General features: G+C 34.7%; 2 protein-coding genes across 2 annotated transcripts; one reads left to right on the top strand and one right to left on the bottom strand.

The window, feature by feature from the left end:
* The first annotated feature begins 37 nt into the window (after nucleotides 1–37).
* On the top strand, nucleotides 38–16,081 carry LOC148306415 (uncharacterized). Its single transcript, XM_088265071.1, has 7 exons — nucleotides 38–950; nucleotides 1,937–2,210; nucleotides 3,877–4,071; nucleotides 5,147–5,307; nucleotides 6,705–6,872; nucleotides 9,994–11,532; nucleotides 12,570–16,081. The coding sequence occupies exons 1-7, from the start codon at nucleotides 126–128 to the stop codon at nucleotides 14,547–14,549; spliced, it is 5,142 nt and encodes a 1,713-aa protein (XP_088121197.1). The 5' UTR covers nucleotides 38–125; the 3' UTR covers nucleotides 14,550–16,081.
* On the bottom strand, nucleotides 7,975–9,970 carry LOC148306416 (uncharacterized). The gene has a single exon (XM_088265136.1). The coding sequence runs from the start codon at nucleotides 9,491–9,493 to the stop codon at nucleotides 8,000–8,002; it is 1,494 nt and encodes a 497-aa protein (XP_088121262.1). The 5' UTR covers nucleotides 9,494–9,970; the 3' UTR covers nucleotides 7,975–7,999.
* Nucleotides 16,082–21,471: the final 5,390 nt, after the last annotated feature.

Here is a 21,471-nt window from a genome sequence, read left to right as displayed (position 1 = left end):
AAACGTCAAAAAAATATATAATATTTTTGTGGTTATTGTGATGCTTTTTACAAGCTAAACGCGAGATGTGTTACGCACGATCAAAAATAGTTTAATTATATTTAGTATTAAATGAAGGCTTGAAAATGGACGTGAACATAAAATCCAAATGTAGGGTTTGTTTATGTGACGATGAAAATATGGTTTCATTATTTGAAAGTGATGATCCCGTTTTATTATCTGAAAAAATTATGCTGTGTGCAAAAGTTCAAATAGCCCAAGATGACGGTGGTCCGACGAGAATGTGCGAAATATGCTTAGAGGACTTATCGAATGCTTTTAAGTTTAGAGAGAAATGCGAATTTAATGATAGGAAAATTAGATCAATGCTTCAGCAATTAGAACAAAACAATCGAGAAAATCCTGAAAAATCGGACGATTCAAAGTCTTCCGAGAAGGTTAATATCAAAGAAGAAATTAACAACGACTCTGATAACAATTACGACTTTTTTGACGATTCCTTAGGATTGAAAAATGAATTTTTAGATGGTTTAAAAATCGAATTTGATGACGATGATCACCACATAATTACCAAATCAAATACCAAAGCACTAAAAAAATCTAACGACGAACTTACACTTAACCTAAATAACATAGCCGAATGCGAGGATGCTCTGATAATAAAAAGGAAGAAGAGAAAAAAGAAAAAACGAGCGCTTAGAAAAACCCACAATGATGAAATTTCTATCCCTAAAAAGCGCGGGCGAAAACCCAAGATATTACTTGATTTGGAGTATAGTCACGACGAGGATATTATGAGTATCCTCAGTAACGAATTCGAATGCAAAACTTGTAAGAAAATGTTCTCGGATATTAAAGCTTTTAAAAACCATTCGAAAATTCACTCAAAATCTCGAGATCATACTTGTGACCAATGTGGCAAACAATTTAAATATAAAGATAATTTAAAGGTATGTCTGTAACCGTTTATAATACAAGGTAGTATTCTTACCATACTGTCATTAGTCTTTTTTTTATTTGAGAAATAAATCATTAATTGTATAAATTCCATCAATATTTATGATAAATTCTTTTATAATGTAAAATATAATTAAAAAATGTCATGTAGAAAATTCGCTTTATTGATAGTTCAAAAAATATATTGTTGAATTGAATCACACACATCGCTCACTCCTTTGAACAACGTCATATTTGATAAGTTGTTTGATACAACTTGATTTTTCAGGAGATCGTTTTTAAAGTTTAAGAATATTAATAAAATATATTAAAAATAAATATCAAGCCACTTGTTGAACTTTTTACTGTGCAAGAGATCTTTTAGGTAAAACCTGAATGTTTTTTCTCCATTTGAAAAATATTTAGTATATTTAAAAAAAATAATCAAACAATACATTTTCTTAAAAATGCAAAAACAACACTTTCTGCCCTGTAGCGGGTAAATATTAAGTTAAAAATATACGGCTTTTGCTGGGATATATAGTACATTTTCTGGGCATTCCGAAAACATGCACAAGTGAAAATTGACAATTTTTTATATATGACGTTGTTGAAAGGAGTGAGCGACATATGTAATTCGTATATGTGCATTTAAATCACAATAATTCTTACGTGCTCTATCATATTCGTGCCATTACGAATTTTATCATAACTGCATAAGTATGGCAAGTAAACACAGTACGAGATAACTCTTAGTCGGCGTCCTAGCAAAGAACGCAATCTACGAGTCATCTCGTAGTTGGCAGTCAACGTGTTAACAAAGAAAATAGACACTTATTTTGTTTATGAACTAGATATCTAGCTTACAGAAATAGGTGATTGCTGATAAGTCAAAATACATGATAGATGTTTTGGGAGAACTTGGCTAAATAGAAATTCATTGTACGAAAGTTCAACTGTAACTGTAATTACATTACCAAATTATACATTATAATTACAGGTTCATGCGATGACGCACACCGGCGAGAAGCCGTTCAAATGTGACTTATGCGAAAAGAGTTTTAGCAAGAAAGATAATTTGGCGATACACAGAAAGCGACATTTGAAAGAGCGGAATTACAGCTGCGAGCAGTGCGGCTCCTCCTACTACACGAGCTACGAGCTGAAGACGCACATGCGAGTGCACACGGGGGAAAAACCTCACGTCTGTACGTTGTGCGGGAAGAGATTCACAGCCAAGAACAACCTGTACATCCATCAGAGGAGTCATACGGGTGGGTCTCAAAACGCAAAGGTTTTCAAGGAATTTACACTTTGTTTCATATCATTGTTATTTATATATTATTAAGTATCATAGTCCACCTCCGTAGTGTAATGGTCAGCACGCTCGGCTACCGTTCTGGAGGTCCCGGGTTCGATTCCCAAGGGGGGTAAAATAAATGTAAGTGATTTTTTCACTGTAATATTTATTCAATATTACCATGGACTGATCACCGATAAGCGGAGGGCTGATCACCTTTCCTTCATGTATAATCGATCAAGATAACACTGCGTTTATATGATACAGTGCCCTATGCACCATTGGGGTGCCGATAAGGGTTTTATTATTATTATCATATCACCTTATGGGACACAAAAATAGAAGTGTCCAAGTTGTTCTTTTTCTTCTTTAGCTAAAACTATGTCCTGTTGTTATTGGAGTCCGTTCCTGGGAGGTGGATGACCAGCTATCTTATTGTATCAAGTTGTTCAATATATGAAAACCCGAGTACTCTAGCCATTGCTGCTATTCTACTTTTCCTACCCGTTATTCCTGCTCCATACAGCGATAATGCCATTCACCCTTATCTCCTTCCCTCGTCTTATACTTTTCAATATATTCCATTCCTGTCACATCTGGAGCGCAGGATTGATAACCCTATCTTCATATAATCTGTGATCAATCTAACACTACGTGGTTCCGATGTGGTGCCCTAATACCTAATACGAAAATACCAAAGTTAGTACGTAAAATGTTTGTAAATGTCAAATTTTATAGTCTATTTAAAAAAAATCAATATGGCAAATTAAAATATTGAGATTTTAATATGGAGTGTGGGCATTTCCAGGGCTTAAAAACTCTCATTTACTGGTTTTCTTAATTATTTTATGCACTGTGTGACATTCACCATTCAACTCATTACGTATTTACAACCGTATTACTGATTATTATATTTAAGTTTTGTACTGATGTTTCTTGGTGGAACTGCATTTTATATTTTATTATTAGATTAAAACCAATATTTTTAGCTTTTCCACTTTTTTATTTGACCAGCGACCGGGTTTCGTCGTTACCGACATCATCAGACTGGTGTCGGTAACGACGAAACGCGGTCGCTGGTCAAATAAAAAAGTGGAAAAGCTAAAAATATTGGTTTTAATCTAATAATAAATTAAAAATGCAATTCCATCACGAAGTGTCAGTGGATAATATAAATCTTTTAAAAAGTGCATTTTACATATATGATAAAATAACTCCTTAGTTTTTTTTTTCACTTTTATTTTATGTGACCAGTGACTGAGTTTCGTCATTACCGACATCATCGCCAGTCTTAAGATGCGTATGAAATGAAACCCAGTCACTTTTCAAATAAAATAAAAGTGGAAAAAAACTACACAGTTGTTGTTTTATTATAATAATAATAATATTTTAAGAGTGTTCAAATGTTTGTACATAAATACTAGGTTTAACTTGACAAAAGGTTTTTATAGCAATTTTCATTGATATCCAAACAGATTCTGCCATTCTAAATGCATTGTCAAAAATCTGTTGAATTTATCTTGAATTTATATACACTGGATATTATAATAGATATTTTTAGATTGTAAATGAAAACACTTGTTTTTTACCACCCGAGATATTTTTATTATTAGTTACATATTACAAATTCCTTTCCGCAGGTGAAAAGCCCCACGTGTGTACAGTCTGCGGTAAACAGTTCACATCCAAGAACATTCTGTCCATACACTCTCGGATACATACGGGGGAAAAGCCGTACATCTGTTCCGTTTGCGGCAAGAGATTTACAGCCAACAAGTTGGCGGTTCACATGAGAACTCACACCGGTGAGAAACCGCACGTCTGCCCGCTTTGCGGTATGTAACTTGGTCACCAATCAGTCAAGTATTCTGCGCCGGGACCTACACGTTCCGAAAATTTTTTATATTCATGGTACTTGCATAAACTAAGGCATCTACCGGAAATAAAAATTAAAGTTACCCGTTTGAAATGAAAATTAAAAAATGTGAAACAAATGTACTTGTTCATTTTTAAGGTATTATTTTTGTCTGCCTTTAGTTTTCATCTATTTTTTTGTTTTCACCTCTACGCATTCCGACCAAAATTTATATTGATGGTTTATACATAAACATAGGCATCTACAAAAAAGAAAAAATAAAGTTAGCTGTTTCAAGTGAAAATTCTAATGTGAAACGAATCTTGTCAATTTTTAAGTCCACCTTTAGTTTTCATCTATTTTTCTCTATTTTCATCTCTATTATTTCATCATTTGGTTACTGTACTGGGGGTCCCGGGTTCCATTCCCAGGGGGGTCATAAAATATATACAATGTTTGACTCTAATATTTATTGATGTATTTTGCTGTTTGTGATGTATTTTTCACATTTGCCTTCTCTATCATTACTATCTTACCTACAGACAAGCCTCTAAAAGTAGAGATTTTGCATGTTTGTTCTTAAAAAAAAAAAATTTGGCATCACACTAGATTGTTACCTGATGCGCAAGATGGATCATTTTAACTAACTATCCATCACGCCGCTTCCGCGCAGGGGTAGGCGGAGAGAATAGAACATCACACCACTCTGTCTTTGCAAACATTCTTCGCCTCTTTCACATTCATGTATCTCCTCATACATACCCGACGATTCCTCTCTCTCTCAGATCATTTTGCCTTTGTGTATTTGACCTAAATAACACTGCATCAATATGGTGCAGTGCCTTATGTACCATTGGGCACGGTTAAGGGTTAGACTTTTCAAAATAACGGTAACATTGTGAGAAAATGACAAAAGCAGACAGACACTCATTTTATATTAGAATTTTTGGTTCAAACAGCACTTCCGTAAAATTTATGTTAGTAAAGATTTGAATAGTGAAAAGATATTTCAGGTAGACAGTTCCTAAGATTTGAATATTGAAAAATTATTTCAGGTAAACAGTTCTCGGCGACAAACGTTCTCGTGATTCACATGAGGCGACACACCGGGGAAAAGCCGTACGAGTGTAAAGTGTGCAGACAGACGTACGGACACACGCAGTCGCTAAACAAGCACATGAGAAAGCAGCACAAGATGGTCACCAACACTGTGCAAGTAGGTGCCAGACATACAAAACTGTATAAATGAACGCAACTATAAACCACACAAAGACTACTACTACTACTACCAAGTAGACATTTTCAACCACTGACATTTGTCAAGTAGGCCTTATGTATATTTTATGTGATTCCTTTAAGCACGCTTTATTAACTCTTACCACTCTGTAGGCCAGACATTCTGGCCCGTGTGATTCTAGTAGGCAGCTCCGTGGGCCACAATGTCTGGCCCGGCGCAGGTATAACTTTAATCACTGATTTCTCTATCACCCAAGTATATTCTACCAAAAAATATTTCAGATTAATACAGTTATCTTAATTAACATGGTCATACGAATTGCCAGACAGAGTGTTCCAAAATTAGGGAACAAAAATATTTTAATGGTAGAAAATCAGAGTAGCTGATCGGTTATGAGAAAAAATGGTCAGAGTGGAAAGGGTTAAAAGTGTTTGATCTTATTGAAGAGTAATATTTTTATTATCTTTTCATTTGTAGAGTAATATTTTTTAAATATCGTGTAAGTCTTGGATTTTTACAAGAACCTGTTTATGTACTTCAAAACCATTTGAGATTTTAATTAATTTATAATAAGATATATCTTCTCTTCTGTGCGTGTCATTTCAGGTCCCCCTGATGTCGACTATCACTTGAGAGTAATTGTCCTTGTCTTGGGGAGCTCTAAACAACGCCTCGACGGTTCTGATCCCCGTCGAATCTCATATATTCCGGAGCCAAGAGATCTGCCTTCTGCCCACACTTTGTCGACCTTCTATTTTTCCTTTTTTCATAGGACGCATGCCCCAGATAAGACACCTTCCGACCTTTGATGAGCGACTGTCTACCTACTCTTGCTCTTTGGAGCACATTAACGTTGCTGACCATATTGGTCCATGGAATGTTTAAAATTGTATGATATTGCCATAGTGCTGATCTTGAGGTTCCACGATAGAAGTACCGACCAAATATGTATAACTATAACCCCTAACTATTATTTGGCATAATAAGATAAATCTCTCTCTGGTCTCAATCCTGCGGATTGGTCTGTAGCAACAGATGACATCTCTTTCGCCATTCTCGCCTATTTTCAGAAGTCCTCTTCAGCTCCTCATACATCGAGCAGCCCATGTCTTGGTATAAGTCACTTAAGTATTGGCGGCGTGGGCGTCCTCTGGCGTTTATTCCCTCCATCATCCCCTCTATTATTTGGCGCAGGAGATAAGATAAATAGTGATTTAAAATAAAGTTATTTTTAAGTTAACAGTTTTCAACGTTTGTCATTTTAGTGTGGTTATAATTTTTTTATGAATTAAAATGTATTGTATTATGTTTATACACAATTGCATTTTTTGTTGTTGTTGATATGTTGTTTTCTACAATGAATAATATTGTTTTAGGTACAAATGCAGCAGATAAACGAAGCCCATCGAGCTCTGATGGAAGACAGATCAGCTGCCGCGGTTGTTACCAAAGATATATCCAGTTCACCTTCTCCTCTCACCGTGACACCTAATTGTCCGCAAATATTACTCGGAGCAGATCCCATACACCACATTGTCAATCAGGTAATCATTAAGTCTGTCTTTTCAGTAATATGACCAACAAATCTTAACAGAGGCAGTAGGCAGAGAAGTCAGTTTGTCCACAGAGTTTCGTTCCTTCCACATCCATACTCGGACCTTTCTACTTTCACAGATTAGGTGTATTTAGTCATATTTACTTTTGGCCACATTCGCATCGTAAATCTGCTTCACCATCCATTCATTATTCATTTGCTCCTTGTGCCCAAACCACCTTAACATATTAATGATGGGGCCAATTATGTCAAAACATGTCTTGGCTAGACCATTTGGAATATTTAAAATATGTAATATTATAATATGTAATATAATAGTTTTAATAAATTAATAAACATTCAAATGCACTTTTTAAACCTTTTCAATCAAAATAGTATTTTAGACAAGGATTGACAATCTTTTTATGTATAATATATATTTTTTTAATGTATATTTTTTGTAGTTATTAGTTCCAAATTGACAAAGATCCCTCAATAAAAATATCTGTAGGCGTTCCTGGCGGTAATATTACAAACTTTAAAAAAATATTGATATTGCCCATCTCAACCTTGTACTCTTTTTGTACTTCACCGTTAGCACATCATCTAAATGTCTTCCTCCGTAATGTGGTGACATTGATAATATTGAGGAAAATTGAAATTCTTTTTTAGGAAACAAAATTAAAACTTCAAATCTATCAATCTCGAAATGATTTTTTTGTGTCATAGTTTTAATTATTGGAAGGCAATTTAGTGACTTCATAGATTATATATACTTATGTATAATTGTTTATTTTTTCAGTGAAAACTTCTACAATCTACGGCTCCTCATGAAGACTGAAAAATCAGGTCCCAAAAGTGCATTGTGGTTTCATATTGCGTTTGTACTAACAGTATTATTTTTTGTGTTGGAATAACAAAAATATATTAAAAAAGACCTATTTATTTTTTAATATGAAATGAATATGACAATTTCTTTCATTGTGATTTCTGTAAAAAAAGTTGTTTCATTTCGTCAAACCCGGGACCTTTGCCACAATAGTCAAACGCGCTAACCATTACACTATGGAGGCTAGAGATATGATATTTAAGAGTTAAAAAGAAACATCCAGTTTTTATAAATAATAGAGATTTATTTCATATGGTCGGAGTAATTTTTTTATCTTCATTTTTGTAATCTTTTTTAGTCGGGTGGTTGGTTTTCAAATGTCTCGACAAGTCGCAGCTTCTGAAGAAGCCTCTACCGCACTGAGAACATACGTGAGGCGTGTGGTTCTTGTGATGCTTTAATATGTGGAAATCCAACATGCTCTGCATGGAAAATTTTTTCAAACAACTGTCTACTCCGCAAGGAAACTTCTCCGCGTTTTGGTGCTTGGTCATGTGAATATTCAAGCTTCCGCTTTGCATGAAGCACCGACTGCAGACGTGGCACTGGAACGGAGTCTCTCCCGTGTGTTTTCTCGTGTGGTTCTCTAAGTTGGAGAACCTTTTATTGCAAATGGAACATATTCCGGATTTATCAGAGTGCACTTTACTCATGTGCAGTTTCAAGTTTCCCTTGGTGGTGAATGCCATGGCGCACTGGTCGCATATATGAGGCTTGAGGTGCTGATGCAAGAACTCGTGTTTGAGTAAGGCGTCTTTGGATTTAACAGCTTTGGAGCATATATTGCAAGAAAACTTTCGCTCCTCCGAATGAACGAGCATATGTTTTTTCAGTGTTGTATTTGCCGCAAATTTCTTTTTGCAAAGTTGGCAAGGGAATGGTTTTTCGCCTGTGTGCGTTCGCGTGTGCCGAATTAAGGTAGATTGTTGCGCAAAAGATCTGGGGCAGAAAGTGCACGGGTACGGGGTTTCGCCCGTGTGTCTTCTCATGTGGACGACCATGTCTTTCTTCCGATAGAACTGCGACCCGCAAGCGTCGCAAGTAAACGACCTCCCGTCGTTAGAATGAAACCTCTTGTAGTGGCCTTTCATAGTTCCCTTATCGCCGAAACATTTGTCGCAATCCGGACACTGGAACGGCCTCTCTCCGGTGTGCGTTCGCGTGTGAGCGATCATGGCGGCGTTGGACTTGACGATTAACCCGCAAGTGGCGCACTGGAGTGGTAAAGAACCGGCCCTTAAAGGGTCCTTAATTTTCTTCTTTTTCTTTTTTCTTTTCTTTGTTCTGTGTTTGTATTTTTTATGATTATAACTCAACATAGGGCAACCATCGTCACTCTCTACTTTAAAATCTTCTAACGTCGGAAATTCTTCGCTTTCAAACGGCAACAAATCACCGAATGTCGGTTCTTCCTTGATGACGATTTCAGATGCTGAACTACTCTCCAGTTTTACATTTGTGTTTGTTTGTATCCCGAGAGACTCTCCGATAGCTTTTCTCATTATTTCATCAGATTCTCTACATTTTTTAACAAATGTATACGCCTGTGTCAGTTCCTTTATGCAGGATTCGCATATAGAAATTGGCAGTCCATCATTCTCGGCTACTTTGATATTAGCGCAATTCATTAAGATAAGGCCGTATTCTGGTGAGTTATTAGAATTAAAAAGAGGTAACATGTTCAAACACCTGTGAAGACAAACCCTGCATTTGGTGATCATATCCGAGTTGATTAGAGACATTGCAACTTAGAACAAAGTGTAGTTTATCAAAAACGTATGAAATCAAACCAATCATAACATTGCAATTAAATAGCCTTATAATATTGTCTTTGATGATTTAATGCATTGAAATAATGTAGAATACATACATAAAATCAAGAAAAAACTTTAATAATATAGCACCTTTAAAAAATATATATGTATTTAAGTATTTTATTTGATTACACATTCAACTAACCGTATTTTGACTGAAATGTCAGTGCAGTGCATAGATTATATAGTGTCAGAGAAAGATTATAATTGTGATGTACAAAAAAAAATAATGTTGTCAAAAAGTACTTACTCACTGTTATTGATTATTGTCTTTGGTGATTGTATTTTGTTTGTCTGTGATCATTGTTTTGAAATGTCAAATTTGTTCGATTGTTGTCATTTCACATTACTTGTCATTTTATTGTGCGGAAATAATTTTCATTATGCATAAAATTGTAATATTCACGTAGTAGTTCCTGTGTATTTAAAGCTCCAAAATGGTCGACTATATTCGATCCACCTGTCGAATTTGTCTAATGGAAGGGAACCAAAAGGTGTCCATGTTCGAGAGCCAAAATGACACCAAGTATAGCGATCTCATGAAAGAATATATCGGATTAGAATTGGTTCAAAATGATAACCTCCCTACGAGTATTTGTGATGTTTGTTCGTCCGAACTAATGGTGCTTATTAAATTTGTATCCAAGTTTAGAACTACCAGCAAAAAACTCAAAGGTGCCCAAGATTTAAATGTTCCATACAGAAAATTATTGTCCACTTTCACAAAAGATGACGATGAAGATAATATACCATTGAGTATCGTCAGTTCTACGATAAAAGATGAACCGACGTATTCCGATGCGGATGATACTTCGGATATATTTTTTCAAAATGACGAAAGCGACGATGAGAAAAAACTTCAAAATGACGCTCCAGAAAAATATAAAATCGCTAAATCCAGCGAGTTTGGTCTCAAAAAGGACATGGTCCAATGTGGAACGTGCGGCCTTTTGGTGCAGAATAAATCAGCGTTCATAGTGCACAATAGAAAGCATACTGGAGAGAAGCCGTGCAAGTGCCTAGAGTGCGGTAAATGTTTCACTCAAATGGGTTCTTTAAACGATCACATCAAAAGACATCATTTGCGGGACGGGTGCGAACTCAATGGAACTTTAGCCGAGACGGTTAAAAAAATGCGGTTGAAAGATAAATTTGGCGAATATCGCTTCACGTGCGACGCTTGCGGGAAAAGGTTCTGGAAGAAGGGAGCGTTGACGATACATCTGCGGGTCCACACGAGGGAGAAGCCTTATCAGTGCGCGTATTGCCCCAAGAGATTTGCGCAATATTCCGAACACCAGCAACATACTCGCATACATACCGGACACAAGCCGTATTCCTGTAAGATCTGCGGGAAATCATTTGTGGCGCACACTCCCCTGAGGAGACATCTGAGCGTACATTCCGAGGAAAGAAAATACAAATGCAAGATGTGCGACACGGCCGTCAAGTCCAGCGATTCTCTCAAGAAACACATTCTCGTTACTCACACAACCGAAAAACGCAATATTTGCGACTTGTGCGGAGCCGCTTTCGCTATGAAGTACAACCTCAAAGCCCACATGCGAGCGCGCCATTCCGAACGCTCGGGCATTTGCGAAATTTGTAAGAAAGCATTCTCAAATCTGCACAAACATATAAAGACGCACTCCGCTGAAAAACCTCTCGGTTGCACCATGTGCAATAAGCGATTCTTCAAGCAGAAAAGCCTGACTGCGCATATTAGCAAACATCAAGTTGAAGATGCAAAATTCACCTGCACTTACGAAAACTGCATTTCGGCTTTTTCAAAACATTCCAAATTAGACTTCCACATTCTGAAACATCATTCTAATCACATTCCGCACGTATGTCAGTACTGCTCTAAAGGATTTTACCGGCTTGCAGATTTGCGGAAGCATATGAAATCCTCTCATGAAACGAAAACAGACAGTACTAACGAGACCCATTTAAACATCATTCACCAAGTACTCATTTAATCAGCCAATTTCTCTATGCACAGTTGAAGACACAGGTGGACGATATCACGTTATAATGTTTAAATTCTGATTTATCAATAAATAAAATGAATCTCAACACTTATACATATATGTGTGCAATTTAGATCTCATTTTCATTGTATGAAATCGAATATTTTGAAAGACTAAGCTAAATGCAATATTGTATTATTTAATTTTTATCACAATGTAATTATTATGTTGCCATTTAACGACAAAAAAAGAAAAGTATTGTATTTGTAATTTTATTTTAATGTGTATTTATTTTTACAATATCTATTGTATGACAATAATATTATTTATGAATTAAAAATACTTTTTTTTTACTTGAGGCATTTATTTTTTAAATACCTTATAATTAAGTATATTCCATACGTGTAAATTTTGTGAATATTTCATATTGACTTTCTTTTTTAAATGTTTTTAAATAAATTTTTATATAACTTATTGTACAAACATAAGGATTTACTCTTTCAATTGGATTTGTGTAACATATGAGCAAAACGACACTGTTTCAATTAATATATTACAATGTGAAGGAAAGGGAAAAGAAAACAATTGTTTTAGAATTAATCAAAAACAAAGTAGCTAATTATTTATTAAAAACAAGAAAATCCTTGCTCCTCATCTACCGCGCATTCCGCAATTCGTCTTCTTGCCCTTTGTTGAGACAATTATTGATAAGATCATTAGTTCCTCCCTCAAAAATGGATGCGTAAGTCTGATTGCATGGAGAATTGAGAATAAAACCAGGCAACATGGATTTCGTAGTGCACGAAAAGTAGGTAATTTAAAATATGCATACAAATTAACACATTCAACGTATTTAAAAAATAAATAGGTAAATATAATTTTTCAGTGAAATGCCCCACTGTCTCGAAAAAGGTTGACGATCATTAACCAGCATTAATTTCTATGGTGTTTGGCATTGTCTCTGGTTAAGCAGTTGTCAAAAATAGAAGAATACATTGATTTGACAGTTGGTTAAACAATTTTTTTGAAAGAAGGCAATGGATGAGAATATTCTAACTTGTCGTATTTGTTTAGTAGAATGCAAAAAACGATTATCAATTTTCGACAGCCAAAGTTCAGGCAAACTATGTGATTTGATACAAGAATATTTGGGATTGCAGGTTGTCGAAAATGTTAACCTCCCAACTGGTATTTGCGAAGAATGCTCATCGGAATTAAGCGTTTCTGTAAAGTTTATATCAAAATACAGAGTATCTAATGATAAGTTAAAGGACGCGTTAGATTTAAATGTACCATTTTACAGACTGCTCTCGAGTTACATTAAGGAAGAAGATGAAGAGAATTTGCCTCTTAGTATTGTTAGTGCTACAATTAAAGTGGAAAAAACCGATCTCCCCGACTATGATAATCAGGTCGACGATGTATTTTACTCTAGTAAAAGAAATGTTAGCAAAAAGGCAAAATCCAAGTCGAATAGAGAATATAAAATCGAAAAAACTGACTTCGATCAGGTGGAAGATATGTTTTACACCAGTAAGAAAAAAGCTAGCAAAAAGGCGAAATGCAAGTCTAATAAAGAATATAAAATTGTTAAATCTAGGGAATATGGAATCAAGAAAAATATGTTTCAATGTATATCTTGCGACGTGTTGGTAGAGAGTAAACGCGCTTTCTTCATCCACAACAAGAGTCACGCCGGTGAAGAACCGTGCAAATGTCATTACTGCGAGAAAAGATTCACCCATATGGAAGGTCTCACGGAGCACTTAAAAATGTGTCGTTCGAAAGGTAACAATGATACCAAATCAGTGGAAAAAACCCAAGTTTCTCATGATAATCAGGCGGGTGATATATTTTACAATACTAAAAGAAAAAATAGCAAAAAAGGGGAATCGGAGTCAAGTAGCGAGTATAAAATTGTCAAATCTAGCGAATACGGGTTGAAAAAGGATATGATCCAGTGCGTATCTTGCGGACTGTTAGTTCAAAGTAAATCCGCTTTCTTCATTCACAACAGAAAACATACCGGAGAGAAGCCGTGCAAGTGTCCTCACTGCGAGAAAAGGTTCACCCAAATGGGAACTCTCACGGAACACATCAAGAGACACCACCTGTCCGATAAGAACTTTGTTCCGAATGCGGAGATCACGGAGCGAATCAGGAAGAAACAGGCCAACGGCTACGAGACACGCTACATCTGCGACACGTGCGGGAAACAATTCTCCAAGAAGAACTATCTCACCATACATAATAGAGTTCACACGCTAGAGAAACCTTACCAGTGTTCCTATTGCCCCAAGAGCTTCAGGCGATGCATCGACGCCATCCAGCACAAGAGGATTCACACGGGCGAGCGGCCGTATTCGTGCCACATTTGCGGAAAGACTTTCGTGTCTCACACCCCTTTGAAGAGGCATCTGGCCGTGCACTCCGACGAACGCAAATTCAAGTGCAATATCTGCAACACGGCCGTCAAGTCGAGCGACTCCCTGAAAAAACACATTCTAGTAACTCACTCCTCGGAAAAGCGTAACGTGTGCGTAATCTGCGGGGCCGCCTTCTCCTTGAACTACAACCTCAAAGCTCACATGAGGGCGCGCCATTCGGAACGCTCCGGGACTTGCGATATCTGCAAGAAGTTCTTCTCCAACCTGCCCAAGCACACGAACACCCACTCCGGCGAGAAGCCGTTCGCTTGCCACATGTGCAGTAAAAGGTTCTTCCTGCAGAAGGGTCTCACTGCGCACATGGCCAAACATGAAAATGAAAGCGCTACATTTGCGTGTTCGTTCGAAAACTGTAGCTCGGCATTTTCTAAGCAGTGTAAGCTAGAATTTCACATTCTCAAATATCACAGCGACAATACTCCGCACGTCGTATGTCAATATTGCTCCAAAGGGTTTTATCGTTTGCCGGACTTGAGAAGGCACTTGAAGTCTTGTCAGTTGTACTTTAATAACCAGACTGCCAATAATTCTATGCTTGATCAAATTATCGTAAAGGAAGTAGTGTAAAGTTGTGATTAATTTATTTGAAATACTAAAATCAAATTTCTATTGAAAACTATTACCTATTTTTTGTTATCTAACTCGACAGTTTTTTTTTTAAATATTCAAACGAGTAATTATTTTTACTTGGTTTTGGTCTGTGATCAATTTTACTTTATATTTCCATATATCTTGCATATAATTCTGATGCGTGTAAAGTATATAACTTTTTTACTTCACTGCAAATTTAAGACTGCATTATATAAGCTTCGAGAGATTCGCTTAAAAATTTAATTTTCTCTTTTAAATATTCGGAAAGTATGTTCTCTAGGGATGTGAAGATTGAGAAAGGGGAGTGAATGCTGGGAGCAAAAAAATAGCGCATTGAAATCAGTTAACAGTCACCAAACAAAATGCAGTTCTGGTACCAACCCTAATGTATGAAAGTGAAGCATGGGGTTTGCAAGTAAGTGATGAAAGTAAATTGAGTGCGATCTAAATACGATCTTTCAGACATCTGTGTGGTAAAACAAAATATGTTAGGTGTTTGAATCGTGAAATAAGAAAAGAATTGAAGGCTGAAAAAAGTATTATCAATTAAATTAAGAACGGCGATATGGAAGTCTGGGTATTTATAGGGCTTATGACCTGTCATAGGCTGGTTAAATTTGTATTTATTTAATTTAATAATATTTATTTAATATCACTTTGGACTGGTATCTAAAGTGCAGGACTAATCACCTAACATTTATGTGATTAAATTAATACAATACTGTGTCAGTGTGATGTAGTGCCCTATGCACCATTGGGCGCAGATAAGAACATTAAAAGAAGAAAGAATAAATAAAAAATATAACACTTCCTTATCATTCATCGTTCAATGGTTATTCCGAAACTGGTATTTATGAAGTATTGTTTTTAAGTAGTATTATACAAAGTGAATGATGAATGATAAGGAGAGTATTGTATTTCCATACCTCAAAGTTAAATATGCTTTTAACCACCCTAACGGGTGGTTAGTTAAAATAACCTTCGGGTTATTTTCAGGCATATTTTTTTTATAAAAAAGCAAAAAAATCAAACATTTGTTGTCACAAAATATTCTCAGGTATGAAACCTGACAAGAATTTGTCAGTGTATCCGGTACGCATTAAATATTTTTGGAACAGATATCTTTTCTTGTGCGCGTAGGTCATACGGGTTAGCGCGGAATGGTGAAGAAAAACGGCGCGTATCACATACGTTCGTATGTGTGGGGTGGTTAATATACAAAATGTAAATAAATGTATTATCAAGTATGAATGCATCAACAAAATTGATGGAGGCATCCGTGTATTATGTGTAGTTGAGTGAATATCACATGTTTTCTGTGATTTCTCCTGTGTTTAAATGTCGGTTAGTAACTAAATGAAGGCCAAAACCATTTTGTGACATTTGTATATTTGGAGCTAGATGCAAATTAATGTACTGTGTAATGCATCATTACAAGGATTCATAATATACTTTTTCATGTTTTTGTATATTTTAATGGAAATTAATTTAAAGCAAACAATACACAATTTAAAACATTGATATTCTTTTATTTTCCCTTTATTGTTCCTAACTAATGGTTTTAAAATTATACCTTTCGAAATATAGATTTAATATTCATTTGCATAATGGACCTAATTTTTATTTTAATGCCATGTAGCTTCAATTGATTGAAAAAACCTTGATGTCTTATTAAAGCAATAAATGGCATATTGAAATATCACTTTTTTTTATTTTGCTAAAAGAACAATGAGCTTTTTATAAAGATATATTTTTAGAGACACGGCCAGGGATTTTTTAAACAAAAAAGGTTCCAGAACTCGCTTCATGTCAAGCTTTTTACCAAAAAAAAAACATTTAAATATTCATTGATACTAATTATACTAATACAATACTAATTATTTAAATAAATATTGTAATAATATAAGCACACACATGTTTCCTTTGATTGATTTTGAAAATTAAAAAAATATATATCTGTGAAAAAAGGTGCCAGAATGCCGTTCCACCGCATTACATGAAAAAAAGCCCTGGATACAGCTTATATATTTTTATAGATATTTGTTTTCACATAAAAAATTATATGTGTACAATATACATCTAACTAGCTAAACATCAAGCCGTTTTCCCACAGGAGTAGATAGAAAGAATACAACGCCACACCGCTGTGATTGCAAACATTCTTCATCTCCTATAAATTCACGCATCTCTTCATACACACACACGCTGATTATTTCGACTCCTGATCTGACTATTTTCAAGTATTTGTCATACTTGATTGTGCCAAGTTATCCTTGGTCTTCCTCTGCTTCTATTTCCATTTGCATCATATATTTGTTTTACCTTTCTTTCCTCACTCATCATTCCACATGTCCGAGTCATCTCAACACACCTGTCTTCATTGAATTGATATTGCTTATCTCAGCCTTGCATTGTTTCCTTGTTTCACCGTTCAAACATCATACGTTTTTTTGCCACACATTCATCTGAGAGATGGCATTTTGGCTGCGTTCTGTTAACATATACTTTCATCCTTGTTTTGCTAACTCCATACTTTACTTCTGTACATCACAGATAAAGTAATGAATAATCCACAGAGCCTGTATTAAAAGGCTTGAGTGCCGGTAGGAAAGTGCATACAAAAAATATACTACAAACACCTAGACCAATTGAAAACATTTGTTTATTGAATTTTCTTTGAAATCAGCGGGAATAAAACCCACAATGCTAGTTTTGCAATCGAGCATCTACCCAACCATACCACGGCGCCTGACATTACGTCTGTGCTTATTTTGTGAAAACGTGAAGCAAAGAATGCATTCCTGCAGGGTAAATTATATCACACAATTTATGTATTTTTTTAAAGATATATTTTTCATTCTCCAGAAAAATTACAGTTGGTGTAATACATAACTCTTTAGACCAATTTTACTTGAAAAGTCACACAAGTAATAATGTCGTTATTTTCATTTTGCAATATCCACTTTACATTGCTGATCATTCGGGGATACATTTTGAGGATTGGAATTGTCATAAAGTGAGTGTAATTGTGGTTTGGCTGCAGTGGGCATGTGAGTCCCTTTGTACCATCACACGCATCGGGGTTTGGTATGAGGAAAGGTACCTGCATAAATTTTCTCATGTCATAAGCGTTAATTTCGACTTTCTTGATCAGTACATCTGTGGAAAAATATAGGGTAAGAACAACAATTGAGAGAAGTGATCAGAGAGTGAAAAATGATTTAACATAATATGGTTTAATTTTCATATTCAGCATATTTCTTTTAGTAAATAAATACTTGTATTAAACATAAAACGTAAGAACATCCAACATGAATTTGGCATTTTATATAACAAACCCATTATTAGCGTGTTTGACTGCCAAACTTGAAGTCCCGGGTTCCATTCCCGGGGAGGTTAAAATAAAAACAAGTGATTTTTCACCTTAATATTTATTAAAGTGAATAAAACAAACACTAAATAATATATTATTTTTTGACATCTCACCAAAGATGAAGTCTGGGCATTTATGGGGCTGTCAAAAAATAATATGAAAATAACTACTGTAATTGGAGATAATCCAGATTTTGTGAACAAGTATTTGGACACACTCAAAATGTTGTAAACTAATTAATATCTTCTTCTTCTTCTTTTTAATGGCTTTTCACCCATCTTGGGTGCTCTAGCCAGTGTCGAGTTAACTAATTAATATATTATGAAGTATTTTAAAACTATTTATTGATTTATATATCTTTAAAACATAAACAAAAAAATATCTCACATAGACATAGCCAATGGCTGGAGAAATAATATAATACAATATTTGTTTCACTACACTACAAAGATAATTGTCGTAATTTTACTTGAAAAAATATGTGGAAAAACCAGATTAATAATTTTAAAAAATTTATGAAAATTTAACTAGATTTGTCTTTTCTAATACCAATTTACAATATTACCTAATCTTCTTCTTAGGTTTACGTATGCAAAAACAATTGACTGCTAAATAATACCAATTTTGAAATATGTAAATAGGTTCACATCAATGTAAATATGTTCACCTTTAATATATCAATATTTTTCTACTGCACCACGTCTGTCTGTGAGCAGTTTTGAATTTGAAATTTGCAATTTGAGTCCAAAGGTAGCAAGATCAAGAGCATGGCAACACTTAAACTCTTCCCCCTGTGGGTACAATTCTGCGTCACCACGAAACGTTTGTAAAACAATAATATAATGTATACTTACTTGGAACGAACTGAATATTCATAGTAATATTTGTGCCTCTTTTTAAATTACAAGATTCTTTAGAATTATCACAATTGGTTAAATTCAGTCCATTTACTTTAGAAAGTTTTGAACCTAGAATGTGGACACAACAGCAAATTATCAAATATACAATACGATGACTCTTCTCTAGTTACCCCTCGACTGTGTCGCACGTAGCGCTCCTACCACCGAGGTACCGGCTGATGTCTTTCTCTCTCTGGGAATATAACCCGGATCTCCAGCATGGTGATCGAACATACTAACCACTACACTGCAGAAGCAGACTTATATTTGGTTAACTTGTAATGTTTTTAAAATAATTTGAGTTGCGGTTAGTGTCGCAAACTCTTGAGTCTGAGTTTATAGGTTCAAGCCGACTGTAACACAACTTGATCTCTACTTTTCCTAACGGGCCACTAAGTCCACGAAAATAGTATAAAATTGAAAAATTTGTTTATATAATTACAAAACAAATATTTCTCTTTAAAAAAAAATAAGAATTTAAGATATTGGAGTAATAAATTAATTTTCAGTAATAATTATTGTTGTTTAATTTTTTTTAAACTAAACCTTTAATATTTTTATTTAAATAAATTTGTATATAAAAAAATTAAAACATACCACAATCAGTGAACAATCCAGCATCAGTGTAAAAAGTAAAACAGGCTATCAGAATAGCAATGAGTAGTGTCGACTTCATGCTGAAGCGTTTCAGATATGTCTGACTGAAATTTCATTTACCAATGGAAATTAGAATACAATAACTTATTATTGCGTAATTGTTTTATCAATTCATACCAAATGTAATAACATAAATATGAGAATGTAATTTTTAAAACTGGTCATGTCCGTTTTAATGAAATTTCAATTCAAGTTTTTTATATTTTCGGTTGAGAAATAAACAATAATCAACATAAACATTTATGTATGGCAGAAGCTTATATTACAAGTATAGGAACTTAGTAAATATATATTTAATAAACCATTGATTTTTTTAAAAAGAAATGTACATAGTCTTCTACTTCTAACCCTTACACCCAATGATGCATAGGGCGCAATGTTGTCTAGAACATTAATTAGATAAAGGCAAAGTGGTAAGTCCTAGGATACTAAATACATATTATTTTTTGACATCTCATCAAAGATGAAGAAGAATATGGAAGTCTGGGCATTTACGGGGCTGACGACCGTCATCGGCTGGTTTAAGTGATCACTTTACACACGTGTAACATTCACCAATTCTACCCATCATTGACAACCACACTACTCTTTTTTTTTCCACTCAAATTCTTGGAAGTTCTATATATATGAACCAATTTAGAAACCTTGTTCTTGAATCACTAGAACTTCACTAGAGACATCTATTGGTGAGATGTAAAGAAGCTTTTTACTAAGCAGAAACTCTTCTTCATATATTCCATATTCTTCTTCATCTTTGATGAGATGTCAAAAAATAATATGAAAATAACTCCTATAATTGGAGATAATCCAGATTTTGTGAACAAGTATTTGGACACACTCAAAATGTTATACTAAATACATGTATGATTAATATATCACTAACGTTCCTGGGAATCAAACTAGGGGACTCTAGCATGGTAGCCATACGCACTAACCTCTACACTGCGAAGATGGATTAACACATTCATGGCAGCTAGTTGGTAGGTTGACATCAGTAGTGTCTAGGTACACTTGCTACTACAAGTGCAGGTATTCTAAGTAAAAAATCACTAATATTTTGAACCCTCTGGGATTTAAAGCCAGGACATCCAGCATGGTAGCCAACTGCGCTAGCCACTACACCACATTATAATGCCCCTATAGGGGCAGAAAAAGAAGACAGTAATACAGAAACCGTTCATTAATTTAAACTTATTTTAATTATAATTTGTAATTGAATACATATATTTTAAAACTTTGGTCCCTTGAATGATTTTTGAATACAATTTTGATAATAGCAAAAAATCAAAGGCAACTTTTTTGTTTGTTTGTAATTTTAGTGTCTGTAATTTGAATACTAATTTTATGTACAAGTCCCCTGAGGACTAATACTGCTATTATGCACAAGAAAAGGGCATACAATTATGTAAAAAAATTAAATCATGGACTTTATCATTTTTGAAAATTACCTTCTGACAAGGATATGTTTGACAATATCCACATGTACTTATTGACAAATACAAATAATACTTTACTTATTGTCTAATTTAATGGTCTTTTTTGTAATTGGACGATTTCCCATTACTTAATGAACAGTCATTAGATACTATACAAAATATAATACCTACCTTTTATATTACTATGCGCCCCATTACACCTTAAGCACAAATACAAGGTTTAAACATAATGTGGAATCCACAATTAGGTGGTCTATTAGACAATAAAATAACTCAGCTGCAATCAGTATTAAATGCTGCAGCAAGACTAATTTTTGGAATTTCTAAAACTCACCGTCAATCATTGGAAATTTTACTTTTGTCTGTATGTCCATTTTGTATGCCGCCTTCGACTTTACCTTTGTGGTGTAATATGTACTTATTTATTGCTTTGTATTTCTCTCCCCTCATAAGACGTGCCGGACGGTAAAATTCCATGTAGTAGACAAACGTCTTATGTGTATATTTTTATTTATTAAAATGACAATCAGTTG

The sequence above is a fragment of the Brachycentrus maculatus genome, unplaced genomic scaffold (genome assembly GCF_059751285.1).
Source record: "Brachycentrus maculatus isolate JH-2025_06_01 unplaced genomic scaffold, ASM5975128v1 h1tg000242l, whole genome shotgun sequence".
Lineage (NCBI taxonomy): Eukaryota > Metazoa > Arthropoda > Insecta > Trichoptera > Brachycentridae > Brachycentrus > Brachycentrus maculatus.
Note: the sequence above shows the minus strand (reverse complement) of the source record. Positions and strands in the feature narration are given on the sequence as shown.